This window comes from Bubalus kerabau, chromosome 2, assembly GCF_029407905.1.
Source record: "Bubalus kerabau isolate K-KA32 ecotype Philippines breed swamp buffalo chromosome 2, PCC_UOA_SB_1v2, whole genome shotgun sequence".
NCBI lineage: Eukaryota > Metazoa > Chordata > Mammalia > Artiodactyla > Bovidae > Bubalus > Bubalus kerabau.
The window spans coordinates 197,852,040-197,864,087 of NC_073625.1; the positions used below are offsets into that span (position 1 = coordinate 197,852,040).

Consider the following 12,048-nt stretch of genomic DNA (forward strand, 5'->3'; position numbering starts at 1 on the left):
CCATCTAATCCTCTGTCGTCCCCTTCTCCTCCCGCCTTCAATTATACATCTAACCATTTACATGAATATTTTCTTCTCATTATTTTCTCAGGTTGGGAGTCAGAAATTTTAATTACTGAGTTAAATAATATGAGTATATTTTTAGAACTTGACACATTTTGTAAGCTTTTCAAAGAGATAATATCGTCGGTGGGCATTGTTCAATAGTATTGCACAGCCTTCCAGTATGGACTAGGCCTCAGTCAGTGTTTGTTGATAGCTTAAAGTGATGACTTGTTTTGATGTATATTTATTTGCTTATCATTGGAGGTGAAAAAAATTCCTCATGTTGATTACTCATTCATATTTCTTACTATGAATTTTTAATCTATTATTCTGGCTCCCATTTTTAGATGGTGTTATGCTTTTCTTATAATTTTTTTGAGCCTTTTATATCTACATTAAAAACAACATTTTATCACTTCTATGGCAAATAATCTTTTCTCAAATAAGTTGACTATAATTTTTTATGTCATTTAAAATAACTTTAGTGTTGTCAACTTATTTGATCTTTTCCTTCTTGTTTTTTTTTTTTTTTACTTTTGCACTTAAATCTTTTTCCATTCCAGAATTAGGTTAATTATACGTTGGGTGCATGTCTTGTTTTTGTATAAAAGCTTTATTTTTTTTATGTAGAAGTAAGAATCTGGCCTGGATTCAGTCTCTGGGTTGGGAAGATCCCCTGGAGGAGGGCATGGCGACCCACTCTAGTATTCTTACCTGGAGAATCCCATGGACGGAGGACCGTGGCAGGCTGCACTCCATGGGGTTGCAGAGAGTCGGATACGACTGAATGACTAAGCACAGCATAGCATGAACTGCTTAATTAATCTTTATTTGGGGCTGTGGTATGAGGTGAAATCTAAATTTTTCTCAGGAATGTAACCAATTTTCCCAACACTGTTTACTAAACATTTCATTTATTTTCCATTTATTTGTGAAGCTTCTGTTAGTGTCTGTTGCATGCATATATCTTTTAGGGTCACTTTTCTGGGTATCCTATTCCATTGATTTTTTTTTTTTTTTCACTTTGCTACTCAATATTATACTCTCTATAGTTATATTTTAATTATTATATATTTATAAGCAACTTTAGTATCTGGTAGAATAAGCTCCCCAAATGTCAGTCTTCCTTTTCAAAATATTTTGAGCTATTTTAGTCTGTTACATGTTTTAGTTTGTAAAGTTTCTAAATAGAATTCACTGGAATTTTAGACAGTGTTTTTTCTTTTACTACAGAAAAAAATTCTAAAATTCTTTCTCAATTATAAGGGAAATGTGCTTTTGCAAATTACTCAAAACATAAGTGACGTCTGACAGGCAGCGGTTGCACCTGCAGCACGTACCCTGGTGCGTGGTTGTGGTTTTGACGCCTTCAGGTGACTATCGCTATCTTATGTAGTGTTTTCATATTATTCTTTTTAGGAGTATCAGTTTTATACTTTATTTCTTGACTTTTTTCTGTGCCAGATGAAGAGTTAAGTCACTCATATCATAATCTGATCGCCCTTGTCCTCTCTGTTTTGAGGTGTTGATCACTGTGTTCGCAGTGGTTGTTTTTAGACTGTTGTTTCTGTAACTTTAAGTAATTCAGTTGTTTCTTAATTGGCCTTCTGATTTGGACTGCAAAGAATTTTGTGTTTCCCTCCTTCCTCCTTCACTTCCTTCACTCCTTTTTCATCTTTTTCTTTCTTTCTGCTGCTTCTGTTTGCTACTTCAACTAACAATTGCATTTTTATAGTTGATAATATTTAAATTCTCTTCTGCTTGTACAGACTGATTCTGAAAATTCAAAATAATTTACATGAGTGTGTAACTTTTATTGACTTTAGCACCAAGTAGTGGGCTGTATTTATAATTGCTTCACCACAGTTCTGATGCCGTGACTCTATCAGTTGATGAGAATGTCTATAGCGTCAAGGTCAATGGATTCTATCCTCTGCAAACAACTAAATACATAGCACATTGTAATTTATTTCATTTTTACATATGACTTTCTTGAACAATTTTTTTTTTTTTCGTCCTGGAGTTTGACTTTTTTGTTTTCCTTTTAGAGAGAAAATACACCTTCTTCACTCTGTCTATAATATCTAGCTTCTTTTTTCCTAGTTTTATCTATTGCTTGTAATGTCTTCCATTTTTCTTCTTAATAACATTTTTGAAGTTTATTGACTTTTAGTTTTAATTTGGGCTGATTGATTTCTAGGTCTTTACTAGGTTTTATCCTTTTCCCCCCTTGAATCTTGGTTTATATCTACCATTTTGTGTTTCTACATTTTTCTCATTTTGTTGGCAAACATCCTCAAGAAACTTTCTTAGAAATGTTTGCATGGGAGGTAACCACATATAGTTCTTGCATGTCTCATGATGGCTCATTTTTGTATCCTTATTTTATTGACAGTTTGGGTATAACATTTCTTCCATAATCCTGAAGATCTTGCCCTGTTGTGTTCTAGCCTGCATGGGTACTGAAATGATCATCTGATGCCAGTCTGATTCTACTTCTTTTTTAGGTGATCTGTATTTTCCTTTCTGTAAGCTTATAGGATCTTTTTCCCCTTAGTGTCGCAGATTTTCTTGATGATTGGCATTGGTGTGGGTCTTTTTTATTTATTGTGCTGAGTAGGAAATGCAGTGTCTCTCTGTGGGTTATTGCTTAATATATTTGGCTTTTGATTCATTTTATTCCCTGGTGGCTCAGTGGTAAAGAATCTGACAGCAGTGCAGGAGACCCAGGTTCAATCCCTGGTCGGGAAGATCCCCTGGAGAAGGAAATGGTAACCCACTCCAGTATTCTTGCCTGGAGAATTCCATGGATAGGGGAGCCTGACAGGCTACAGTCCATGGGGTCACAAAGAGTTGAGGACGCGACTGAGCAACTAACCCTTTGACTAATGACATTTGTACTTTCAGGTATAAAAAAATGACGTATGGTTGCATCTCTTTTTCAGGTGTCGCTGCCTATGTTGGCTGGCAAAGCTCCTCAATTCTCAAACCCCTGCTGCAACAAGGTCTTAGTGATGCTGAGGAATTTGTTATTGTGAAAGCTCTTAACGCCCTTACCTGTATGTGTCAATTAGGGCTGCTGCAAAAACCCCATGTCTACGAGTTTGCCAGTGATATTGGTAAGTGTTTGCTTCTTAAAATTAGGATGGGAAAATGAGGGAGAGGTAAGAGAAATATGGGCTTCCCTGGTGGCTAACATGGTAAAGAATCTGCCTGCAGTGCAGGAGACCTGAGTTCGATCACTGGGTTGGGAAGATCCCCTGGAAAGAGAATGACTACAACTGATTGATAGCATTGTGAAATTCCTAGACAATCTACAGTCAGATTTTCAGTTCTTTTGTCTCTTTTTTGTGTGTGTGCACAAGCATGCATACCCTCATGCATGCTTATGCCTGCATGCGTGTTGAATGTGAGTGACAAGCAGGCCACTCACAGGAGCGTTGGTTCTCCAGCCCAGGCTGGGAAATACATCTGTATTTTAATCTGTAGTTAAGTCTTGGTGATCCTTGAAAGATGAAGATTTTTTTTTTTTTAACACAATGTAGATAAAGTCTTTAACTGCTCTGAAGAGTTAGCTTATGTTTTTGGACACTTGATTGTTAGTTACCTTGAAACTGTATGTGAAAGGATTGTCTATGACTTCTGTCATGACACTGATCACCAGTTAAACACTTGTAGTATTGCCATTACTACTGTTAGTAATTTTATTAACCAATGAAAGGATTAATTCCTTGACCTTTATAATAGTTAACCTATGTTTATCAACTTAAAATTCAGAGTAAGAACAAACAGATACATGTGACCCTTTGTAAAAGTAAAAATATTAGAAGCTTTCAGTTTTCTTACCACTTCATTTTAGGGAAGTAACCAGTGTGAGATTTCAAGTTGGCTTTGTACTGAGAAGACATAAAATCTTAGACAATTACCTTTTTAGATATAATATCTTATTACTGCTTAATGCTTTGCCAATAAAATTGATAAAAACTCAAAATTAGTTAGATTTGGTTGATAAGTTTTTCTTGAGGCAATCCTTGGAGGAAAAAAGACAAAGAAATTATTATTTTGATTATTTAAATTAGATGGTTAGATAGTAGAGGTATAAAATTTCTGGAAGTTTTATGCATGAATATAGATTTTTAAAAGAAAAAAATTGTGGAAATTTGAGTATATGTAGATTTCTTATTTTGTACTCTATAATCATTCTTTTAGATTGTAATCCTAATTTGAATTTTTTGATGATTATGTTAAAAGGAATTTAATAGTGAAGTTTTGAGTATTGGCAATGTAATTGTGATAAAAATCTCTGCTACACTGAAATGCTTTTTTTTGATGTAATCTACAAAGTACAAAACCTTGAGGGAATCATCTCTCTTTTTTCCTCAGTTTTTAAAGAGCTAATAGCTTGGGAAGCAAAAATTATTAATATAATAAAAGATGTTAGAAGGTCTTTTGAGTTTCTTGTCCTATGTAGTATAAGGCAGATGTAGAAAGCACCCCTTTTCATAAGAATATTAAACAGAAAATATATCATCCTAACAAATATCTTGCTTCCTGGAATATTTTCCTGCTCATTTCTAGCATCAGTATTGTTTTTTTTCCTCCTGTGAAAGTGGCATTGCCTTTTAAGGGTCAAATTTTCCTTGCTTTTGACTTTGATATTCTTTATTCTAATGAAAATCCTCTGTGTATAAATATGTACTTGTATATTATAATTTCACATAATGTATTCTGTTGCTTATTAGGAAATTGTTTTTGAGATTTACTATAGTAGCTAAGTAGCATTTTATTTATCTGCAAAATGGATGTCTATCAATTTTTAAGCAAAAATTATCATAAAAGATAGTTTTTTACCTCTCGTCAAAATCTACAGAGATTTTTCTGAGTTCTGCTGTTTCTAGTCGGGGTCTTCAAGTATCTTAAGTTTAATGTAAAAATAATTATCTTGAGGTATAGAATAAATCCAGTGTGGTACATTGGATTTGGAGCATTTTGGATGTGGAACTCCCTTGGAACTAGAACTGAATTTGATACTACCTATGGGGATGAAGACGAGCCTTGCTGAGAAAAATCAAGCAAATAATCATTTGTTGGCATTTTGAACTGTTTAAAAGAAAAACGTTTTTAATAACTTAGAAACACCTACTTACTTACAGAACAGATGATAAACTGTATGCATCTCTCTGTTCTGTCTTTAAACTGTGTGTGGTTAGTCTGTTCTAGTGATTCTTAGTGGGAATTGTGTTGGTGGTGGTGATGATCGTGATTGATACTAATCAATCTTCCCACTTTGAATTTATGAAAACTCACCTTTCCCTCTTGTCGTCGTTCAGTCGCCAAGTCATGTCCGAGTCTTTGTGACCCCATGGACTGTAGCCCACCAGGCTCCTCTGTCCATGAGACTTCCCAGGCAAGAATATTGGAGCCGGTTGCCATTTGCTTCTCCAGGGATCTTCCCGACCCAGGGATCAAACCCGCGTCTCCTTCCCTGGCATGCGAGTTCTTCACTGCTGAGCCACCTGGGAAGCCTCTACCTTTCCCTCCACCTGTCCCCAGAAAACTGGGAGTGTATTGGATGTTTTACGGAAAATCCTCTTGATTCTGTTTTCTTGTATTTGGCATCTTTGAAGTTCTTTGTATCCGTTAGCTGCTCACCGACACAGTAATGCTGTGCAAAAATCAACCACGAGATCTCAGGAAGCGCTTCAGTCAGGTTCTCATCATGCATCTAGGTGCGAGCTCTGGGCAGCTCTGCTTCAGGCCTTGCGTCTCCCGGACTGTCTGTGGGGACTGGGATGTATCTGTCTCCTCCTGGGCCCACGTTGGAGGGGCAGCAGCTACCCAGGTGACATCCTGGGTGGTGGCAGAAGCCTAGCTGTGCTGCGCATTTCGAGCCTCTGTCTGTTACACCTGCAGACGTTCCATTGGCTAGAGCAGCTGCTGTGACAGACGAGGGGCGGGCGGAGATGGACCCTTGGTGCAGGTGAGCGCCAGGTAAGGGTGTGACTGTAACACAGGTAACACAGAGGACTGGACCGCTGATTCAGCCTCGTCTTCTGCCCACTTCTGCCAGGTCGTATTGAATTGAGTTACCTTTTGGAGGTTTTTCAGTGTTTTTCCAGCCCTCATTTTCTCTATTGTCAGAGGGAAACTCCAGCCCTTCCATCGTTGGCTGCCTCAGAAGCTGCAGGGTGTTAATGGAATAATCAAAATCACCTCCATGTGTAGAAGAATTGGAAACGGGAGAACTCTGGAGACAGATACCTTGAACAATTTTTTTCTCTTGCCCTATTTAGTATTAGTACAAAATAGGATTTTTTTTAATAATTTCTTATTTTTTAAATTTATTTTTTATGGAACTGGCCCTGGTTTGTAACGTCATCCAGGTTTCATGTGTACAGCATTGTATTTCTGCTTCTGTGCACACTGCAGTGTGCTCCCCACCAAAAATCGAGTTTCTGTCCACCGTCATTCAGTTGATCCCCTTTACCCATCTTACCCTCCTCCCTGCCCCTCCCTGTCTGGTAACTGTTACTGTGTCCTCTATATTTATATGCTGCTTTTTTTTTTTTTGGCTGAGTTCATTTATTATTTTTTGTTTGTTTTTTGTGTGCTACAAATAAGTGAAATCATATGGCATTTTTATTTCTCTGTCTGACATATTTAACTTAGCTTAATACACTGAAGGGAGAAGGCAATGGCACCCCACTCCAGTACTCTTGCCTGGAAAGTCCCATGGATGGGGGAGCCTGGTAGGCTGCAGTCCATGGGATCGCAGGGAGTCAGACACGACTGAGCGACTTTACTTTCACTTTTCACTTTCCTGCATTGGAGAAGGAAATGGCAACCCACTCCAGTGTTCTTGCCTGGAGAATCCCAGGGACTGGGGAGCCTGGTGGGCTGCCGTCTATGGGGTCGCACAGAGTCAGACACGACTGAAGCGACTTAGCAGCAATACACTCAAGGTCCATCCGTGTTGCATATGGCAAGATTTTGCTTTTTTTTTATGGCTGAGTAACATTCCATCGCATCTTTATTCCACATCTTCTTTATCCATTGATGGGCATTTAGGTTATTCCCCATCTTGGCTGTTGTAAATAAAGCTATAATGAGCATAGGGGTGCATATATCTTTTTGAGTTAGTGTTTTATTGTTTGGATAAATCATTTACATGTGGCACACCAAATAGCCAGAAATAGGTGGATCTTATGGGAGTTCTGTTCTTAAGCTTTTTGAGGAATCTCCACAGCGTTTTCCATAGTGACTCCTCCAGTTTCCACTTCTGCAGTGTAAAAAAGGCTTCCTTTTTTACACACGCTTTCCAGCACTTGCTGTTTCTCATCTTTTTGATAACAGCCATGCTAAGAGTGTGAGGTGGTAGCTCATTGTGATATTGATTTGCATTTCCCTTATAATCAATGATGGTGAAAATCTTCACATGTCTCTGCCAACCAACTGTATGTCTTCTTTGGAGAAATTCAGCTCCTCTGCCCATTTGTGATGCAGGTTGTTGTTTTTTGGTTGTTGAGTTGTCTGAGTTCTTGATATATATTGACATTAACCCCTTATCAGCTACATAACTTGCAAATAGCTTCTCCCACTCAGTGGTTGTCTGTTTTGTTGACGATTTCTTGTTTTGTGCAGAAGCTTTTTAGTTTGGTGTCGCCCCATTTGTTTATTTTTGTTTCTCTTGTCTGAGGAGACATGTCTAAAGATTTTTGCCAAGACTTTTGTCAGAGAGCATGCTGTTTATGTTTTCATTAGTTGTTCCGCTTTTTCCAGCGCTGTTTAAGAGACTGGCCTTTCTCCATTGTATATCGTGTGCTCTTGTCCACAAGTGTGGGTTTATTTCTCTCTGGATGATGATCTATCCACTGATGTAAGTGGGGTGTTAAAGTCCCCTAGTTCCTCTCTTGGACTTCCCTGGTGGCTCAGATGGTAAAGCGTCTGTCTACAATGTGAGAGACTTGGGTTCCATCCCTGGGTTGGGAAGATTCCCTGGCGAAGGAAATGTCAACCCACTCCAGTACTCTTGCCTTGAAAATCCCACGGACAGAGGAGCTTGGTGCAGGCTACTATCCATGGGGTCGCAAAGAGTCGGGCACGACTTTTAGTTCCTCTCACTTTAGTTCCTCTCTTGCTGTCAGGTCTTCCTTTGGGTCTGATAATGATCGTTTTGTATGTTTTGATGCTCCTGAGTTAGGTGTGTTTGTGTGTATGTATATATAAATCACTGTTATGTCTTCCTGATGAACTGTCCATTTTATCCTTATATACTGTTCATCTTTGTCTTTGGTTACCTTTTTTGGGTTGAAGCCTGTATTACTTGATACGAGTATGGCTACATTCCTTCTGTTTAGGCTGTAATTTGGAGTCTTCTGTCCTTTCACTTTGAGCCTATGTTTGTCCTTAGAGCCGGGGTAAGTGTCCTGGCGGCAGCAGATATAGTTGGGTCTTATTTTTCCTTTTAACCGTTTATCTTGTATCGGGTTATAGCCGATTAACACTGTTGTGATAGTTTCAGCTGAACAGCAAAGGACTGAGCCATACATAACATGTACCCATTCTCCCTGAACTCCCCTCCCATCCAGGCTGCCACATGACATTGAGAGAGTTTCATGTGCTATAGGGTAGTTCCCTGTTGGTTATCCATTTCTAATCTAGCAATGTGCACAAATCCACCCCAAGCTCCCTACCTGTGCCTTCCACCATCCTTCCCCCATGGCAACCATAGTTTCATTCTCTAAGTCTGTGAGTCTCTTGCTGCTTTGCAGACCAGTTAATTTGAAACATTTGCTTTTAGGTTCCACATATAAGTGATGTCATGGGCTTCCTTGGTGGCCCCTATGGTAAAGAATCTGCCTGCAATGAGGGAGACCTGGCTTTGGTCCCTGGGTGGGGAAGATCTGCTGGAGAAGGGAATGGCCACCCACTCCAGTATTCTTGCCTGGAGAATCCCATGGACAGAGGAGCCTGACGGGCTACAGTCCATGTGGTTACCATGAGGTTTATATAAAACATCTCATAGGTACATGTGTCATTTTCAATTCTTGTTTCTTCAGGGTATATGCCTAGGAGTGGGATTGCTGGGTTATATGGTGGTTTTATTCCTGATTTTTTTAAGGAATCTTCATATTGTCTTCCATAGTGGCTAAATCAATTTACATTCCCACCAACAGTACAAGAGGGTTCCCTTTTCTCCATATTCTCTGCAGTATTTATTGTTTGTAGACTTTTTGACGATGGCCATTCTGACCAGCGTGAGGTGATATCTTATTGTAGTTTTGATTTGTAGTTTCCTCTTCATTTATATATATATATATATATATATGACATATATATATCATCGGAAGGACTGATGTTGAAGCTGAAACTCCAATACTTTGGCCACCTGATGCGAAGAGCTGACTCATTTGAAAAGACCCTGATGCTGGGAAAGATTGAGGGCAGAAGGGGAAGGGGACGACAGAGGATGAGATGGCTGGATGGCATCACTGACTCGATGGACGTGAGTCTGAGTGAACTCCGGGAGTTGGTGATGGACAGGGAGGCTTGGCGTGCTGCGATTCATGGGGTCTCAAAGAGTCGGACACGACTGAGGGACTGAACTGAACTTTGTTTATTTGGACTTCTGTGTTTCTAAGTTTGTTCCTTCATTTGTGTAATATTTGTCTGCCTTTTCATGATTATTTTTTAAACTTACTGTGTTTGAGGTCTCCTTTTCCCAGGCTTCAAGCTTGAATTCTTTCTTCCTTTTGGTTTCTGCCCTCTAAGGTTGGTCCAGTGGTTTGTGTAAGCTTCATATAGGGTGAGATTTATGCTGAGTTTTTGTTTGTTTGTTTTTCCTCTAATGGGCAAGTCTGGGTGAGGTGGTGATCCTGTTTGCTGATGATTGGGTTTGTATTTTTGTTTTGTTTGTTGTTCAGATGAGGCATCCTGCACAGGGTGCTGCTGGTGGTTGGGTGATGTGGGGTCTTGTATTCAGGTGGTTTCCTGTGTGTGAGTTCTCACTATTTGATACTCCCTAGGGTTAGTTCTCTGGTCGTCTAGACTTAGAGTCAGTGCTCCCACTCCAGAGGCTCAGGGCTGGATCTTGCCAGTCCCAGCACAAGGGGCTCCTCGTGTGTTCTTATTCTAGAGGCATGGGTTTAAAGGTTTCAGTTTCAGACACTGGGACCTCCTTGCAGCGATGACGGTGGTCAGTGTTTTTCTGGTGAATTGGGAGAAAGACTTCTGTTTTCCTCGGGGGAAGCCTGCCCGCACCTCGGCGGGCTCCTCGCAGTCGCGGAGGCTGAGCCCCACGTGGGGCTCCGGAAGACCTCAGAAGATGCCTTCTGACCTTTGGGTGGGATGATCACTGAAGGGGGTGGTCCTTCTCAGGTGCTGATGCCATTCTGCTTTCTCAGAAGCGTCCTTGCTCGCTGACAGAGTCATGAGCACAAACAACTTTTTTTTTTTTTTTTTTGCATTTTAGTCTGTTTGGTTAAGTGTTCCTTCTGTTCATTAATTTCATTCCTGAGCTCACTGGACTGCCTCTGAGTTTTCCAATGGCTCTTTGAGTTTCCTCATGACAGCTATCTGGAATTCTCTGTCAGATCCCTGTATTCAGTGGCTTTAGTTTCTGGAGAATTTTCATTTCCTTTTTGTGACACAGTCTTCCTGCTGTCCTTCAGGGTGCTTGATGAGAGTGTTTCTCTTCCTGTGCCTTGGAAATAGTGAACACTTCTTGATTCTGATTCACCAGGCCGGAAGTTAGTAGTCTTTCTCTGTTGTCCGTTAGGTGGCACTATAGCCTAACTTGTAAAGTTCATTTGTCTGTGCTGCCTCTGGTTATCTTTGGGAGCCCGAGGTTCCCACCCTCTGCTGCCTCGGTTAGAGGTGTCGCCCCGCAACCTCGTGGCCGCTCCCCGAGCCTCTGGTGGTGGTGTGCCTTGCGCTGCCGCTGTTGCTGGCGTCACTGCCTGGGCACCGGGGTAGTGGGCCCTTGGTCACGTGCAGGGTCTCCCGAGCCCCAGGCGCTGCTCTCACAGGAGAGGGGAGGGTGGACAAGAGCTGGGGTCACGGGCCCATCTCTGACCAGTCTGGTGTTGCAAGGTCTGAGGGCTTTGCTGCCGTGGCGGGAGGTGCGGGGGCTGGAGTTGTGGCGCCTCTGTGACTAGGGGGACGGGGTCCTGGCCCACTGCCGCCCGGTCACTGGAGGCTGTCGGTGCTGCTGCAGGGGAGGCCAGAGCCGTGAGAGCCGCCGCCTCTGGGGGCGCGGCTCAGCTGCCGTGGGCGGAGGGCAGACTGCAGTCACCACCGTGTATTCCCTGGTCCCACCTTCCCTGTTTGCTCCGGTCCCCCCCACCTCTAGACGTCTAGGTGAGTGGAATTCTGCGCCTGGCTGTGTTGGGCAGAGGCACCTTTGTTGAGTTTTCGGTGTTGTACTGATTGTAAAGGGGAAAGACAAAGGGAGCATCTCACTGCACCATAGTGCTCCATTGTGATGACAGAATTCTTATTCCTCTGTTGCCTGGATTTCTTATGGCGTCAGTATTCTCTAAATGATGATGTCTTTGTGTCCGCAGAACTAATAGGTTTTTGCTTTATTGTTGTTAAATCCAGTTAGTTTAGCTGTTTGACTTTTATCCTAAATCTTCAGTTAGTTGAAATCATTGACTTTAAGTGTCGTACAGAAAATAGTTAAAAGATGTGAAAAGATACTCGTTGAATTTTGTGGTTTAATCTTACATCTTAACTCTTTAACAATGGGCAGCATATGTTTTCTGCCTTTCGGTCTCAATTCATATTGCCTTGTGAATGAATTCATGAGTATTGTATTCAGTACAGTCAGATCTTTGTATTTAAATGAGTGTCCGTCAGGTGAGATCATTCCCTTAACCCAAGCCGTGACTTGGAGGAGAAATGCCTTTGCTGCTGCCTTGGCCTCTGTGTGGTGGCTGTGCGTCCCTGAGCCTCCCTTGGGCGCATTATATGGGGTCTCAGTCTGCCGTGTGCTGTCGGGAC

At 41.2% G+C, this 12,048-nt stretch overlaps 1 protein-coding gene across 3 annotated transcripts in view; it reads left to right on the forward strand.

Annotated features, from left to right (window-relative positions):
* Positions 1–12,048, forward strand: part of PIK3R4 (phosphoinositide-3-kinase regulatory subunit 4) — a 75,996-nt gene that overhangs the window by 20,800 nt on the left and 43,148 nt on the right. For all 3 annotated transcript variants that reach the window (XM_055569954.1, XM_055569953.1, XM_055569952.1), the window contains exon 7: positions 2,991–3,164. In XM_055569954.1, the coding sequence (XP_055425929.1) occupies positions 2,991–3,164 (174 nt within the window). The remainder of the gene's footprint in view (positions 1–2,990; positions 3,165–12,048) is intronic.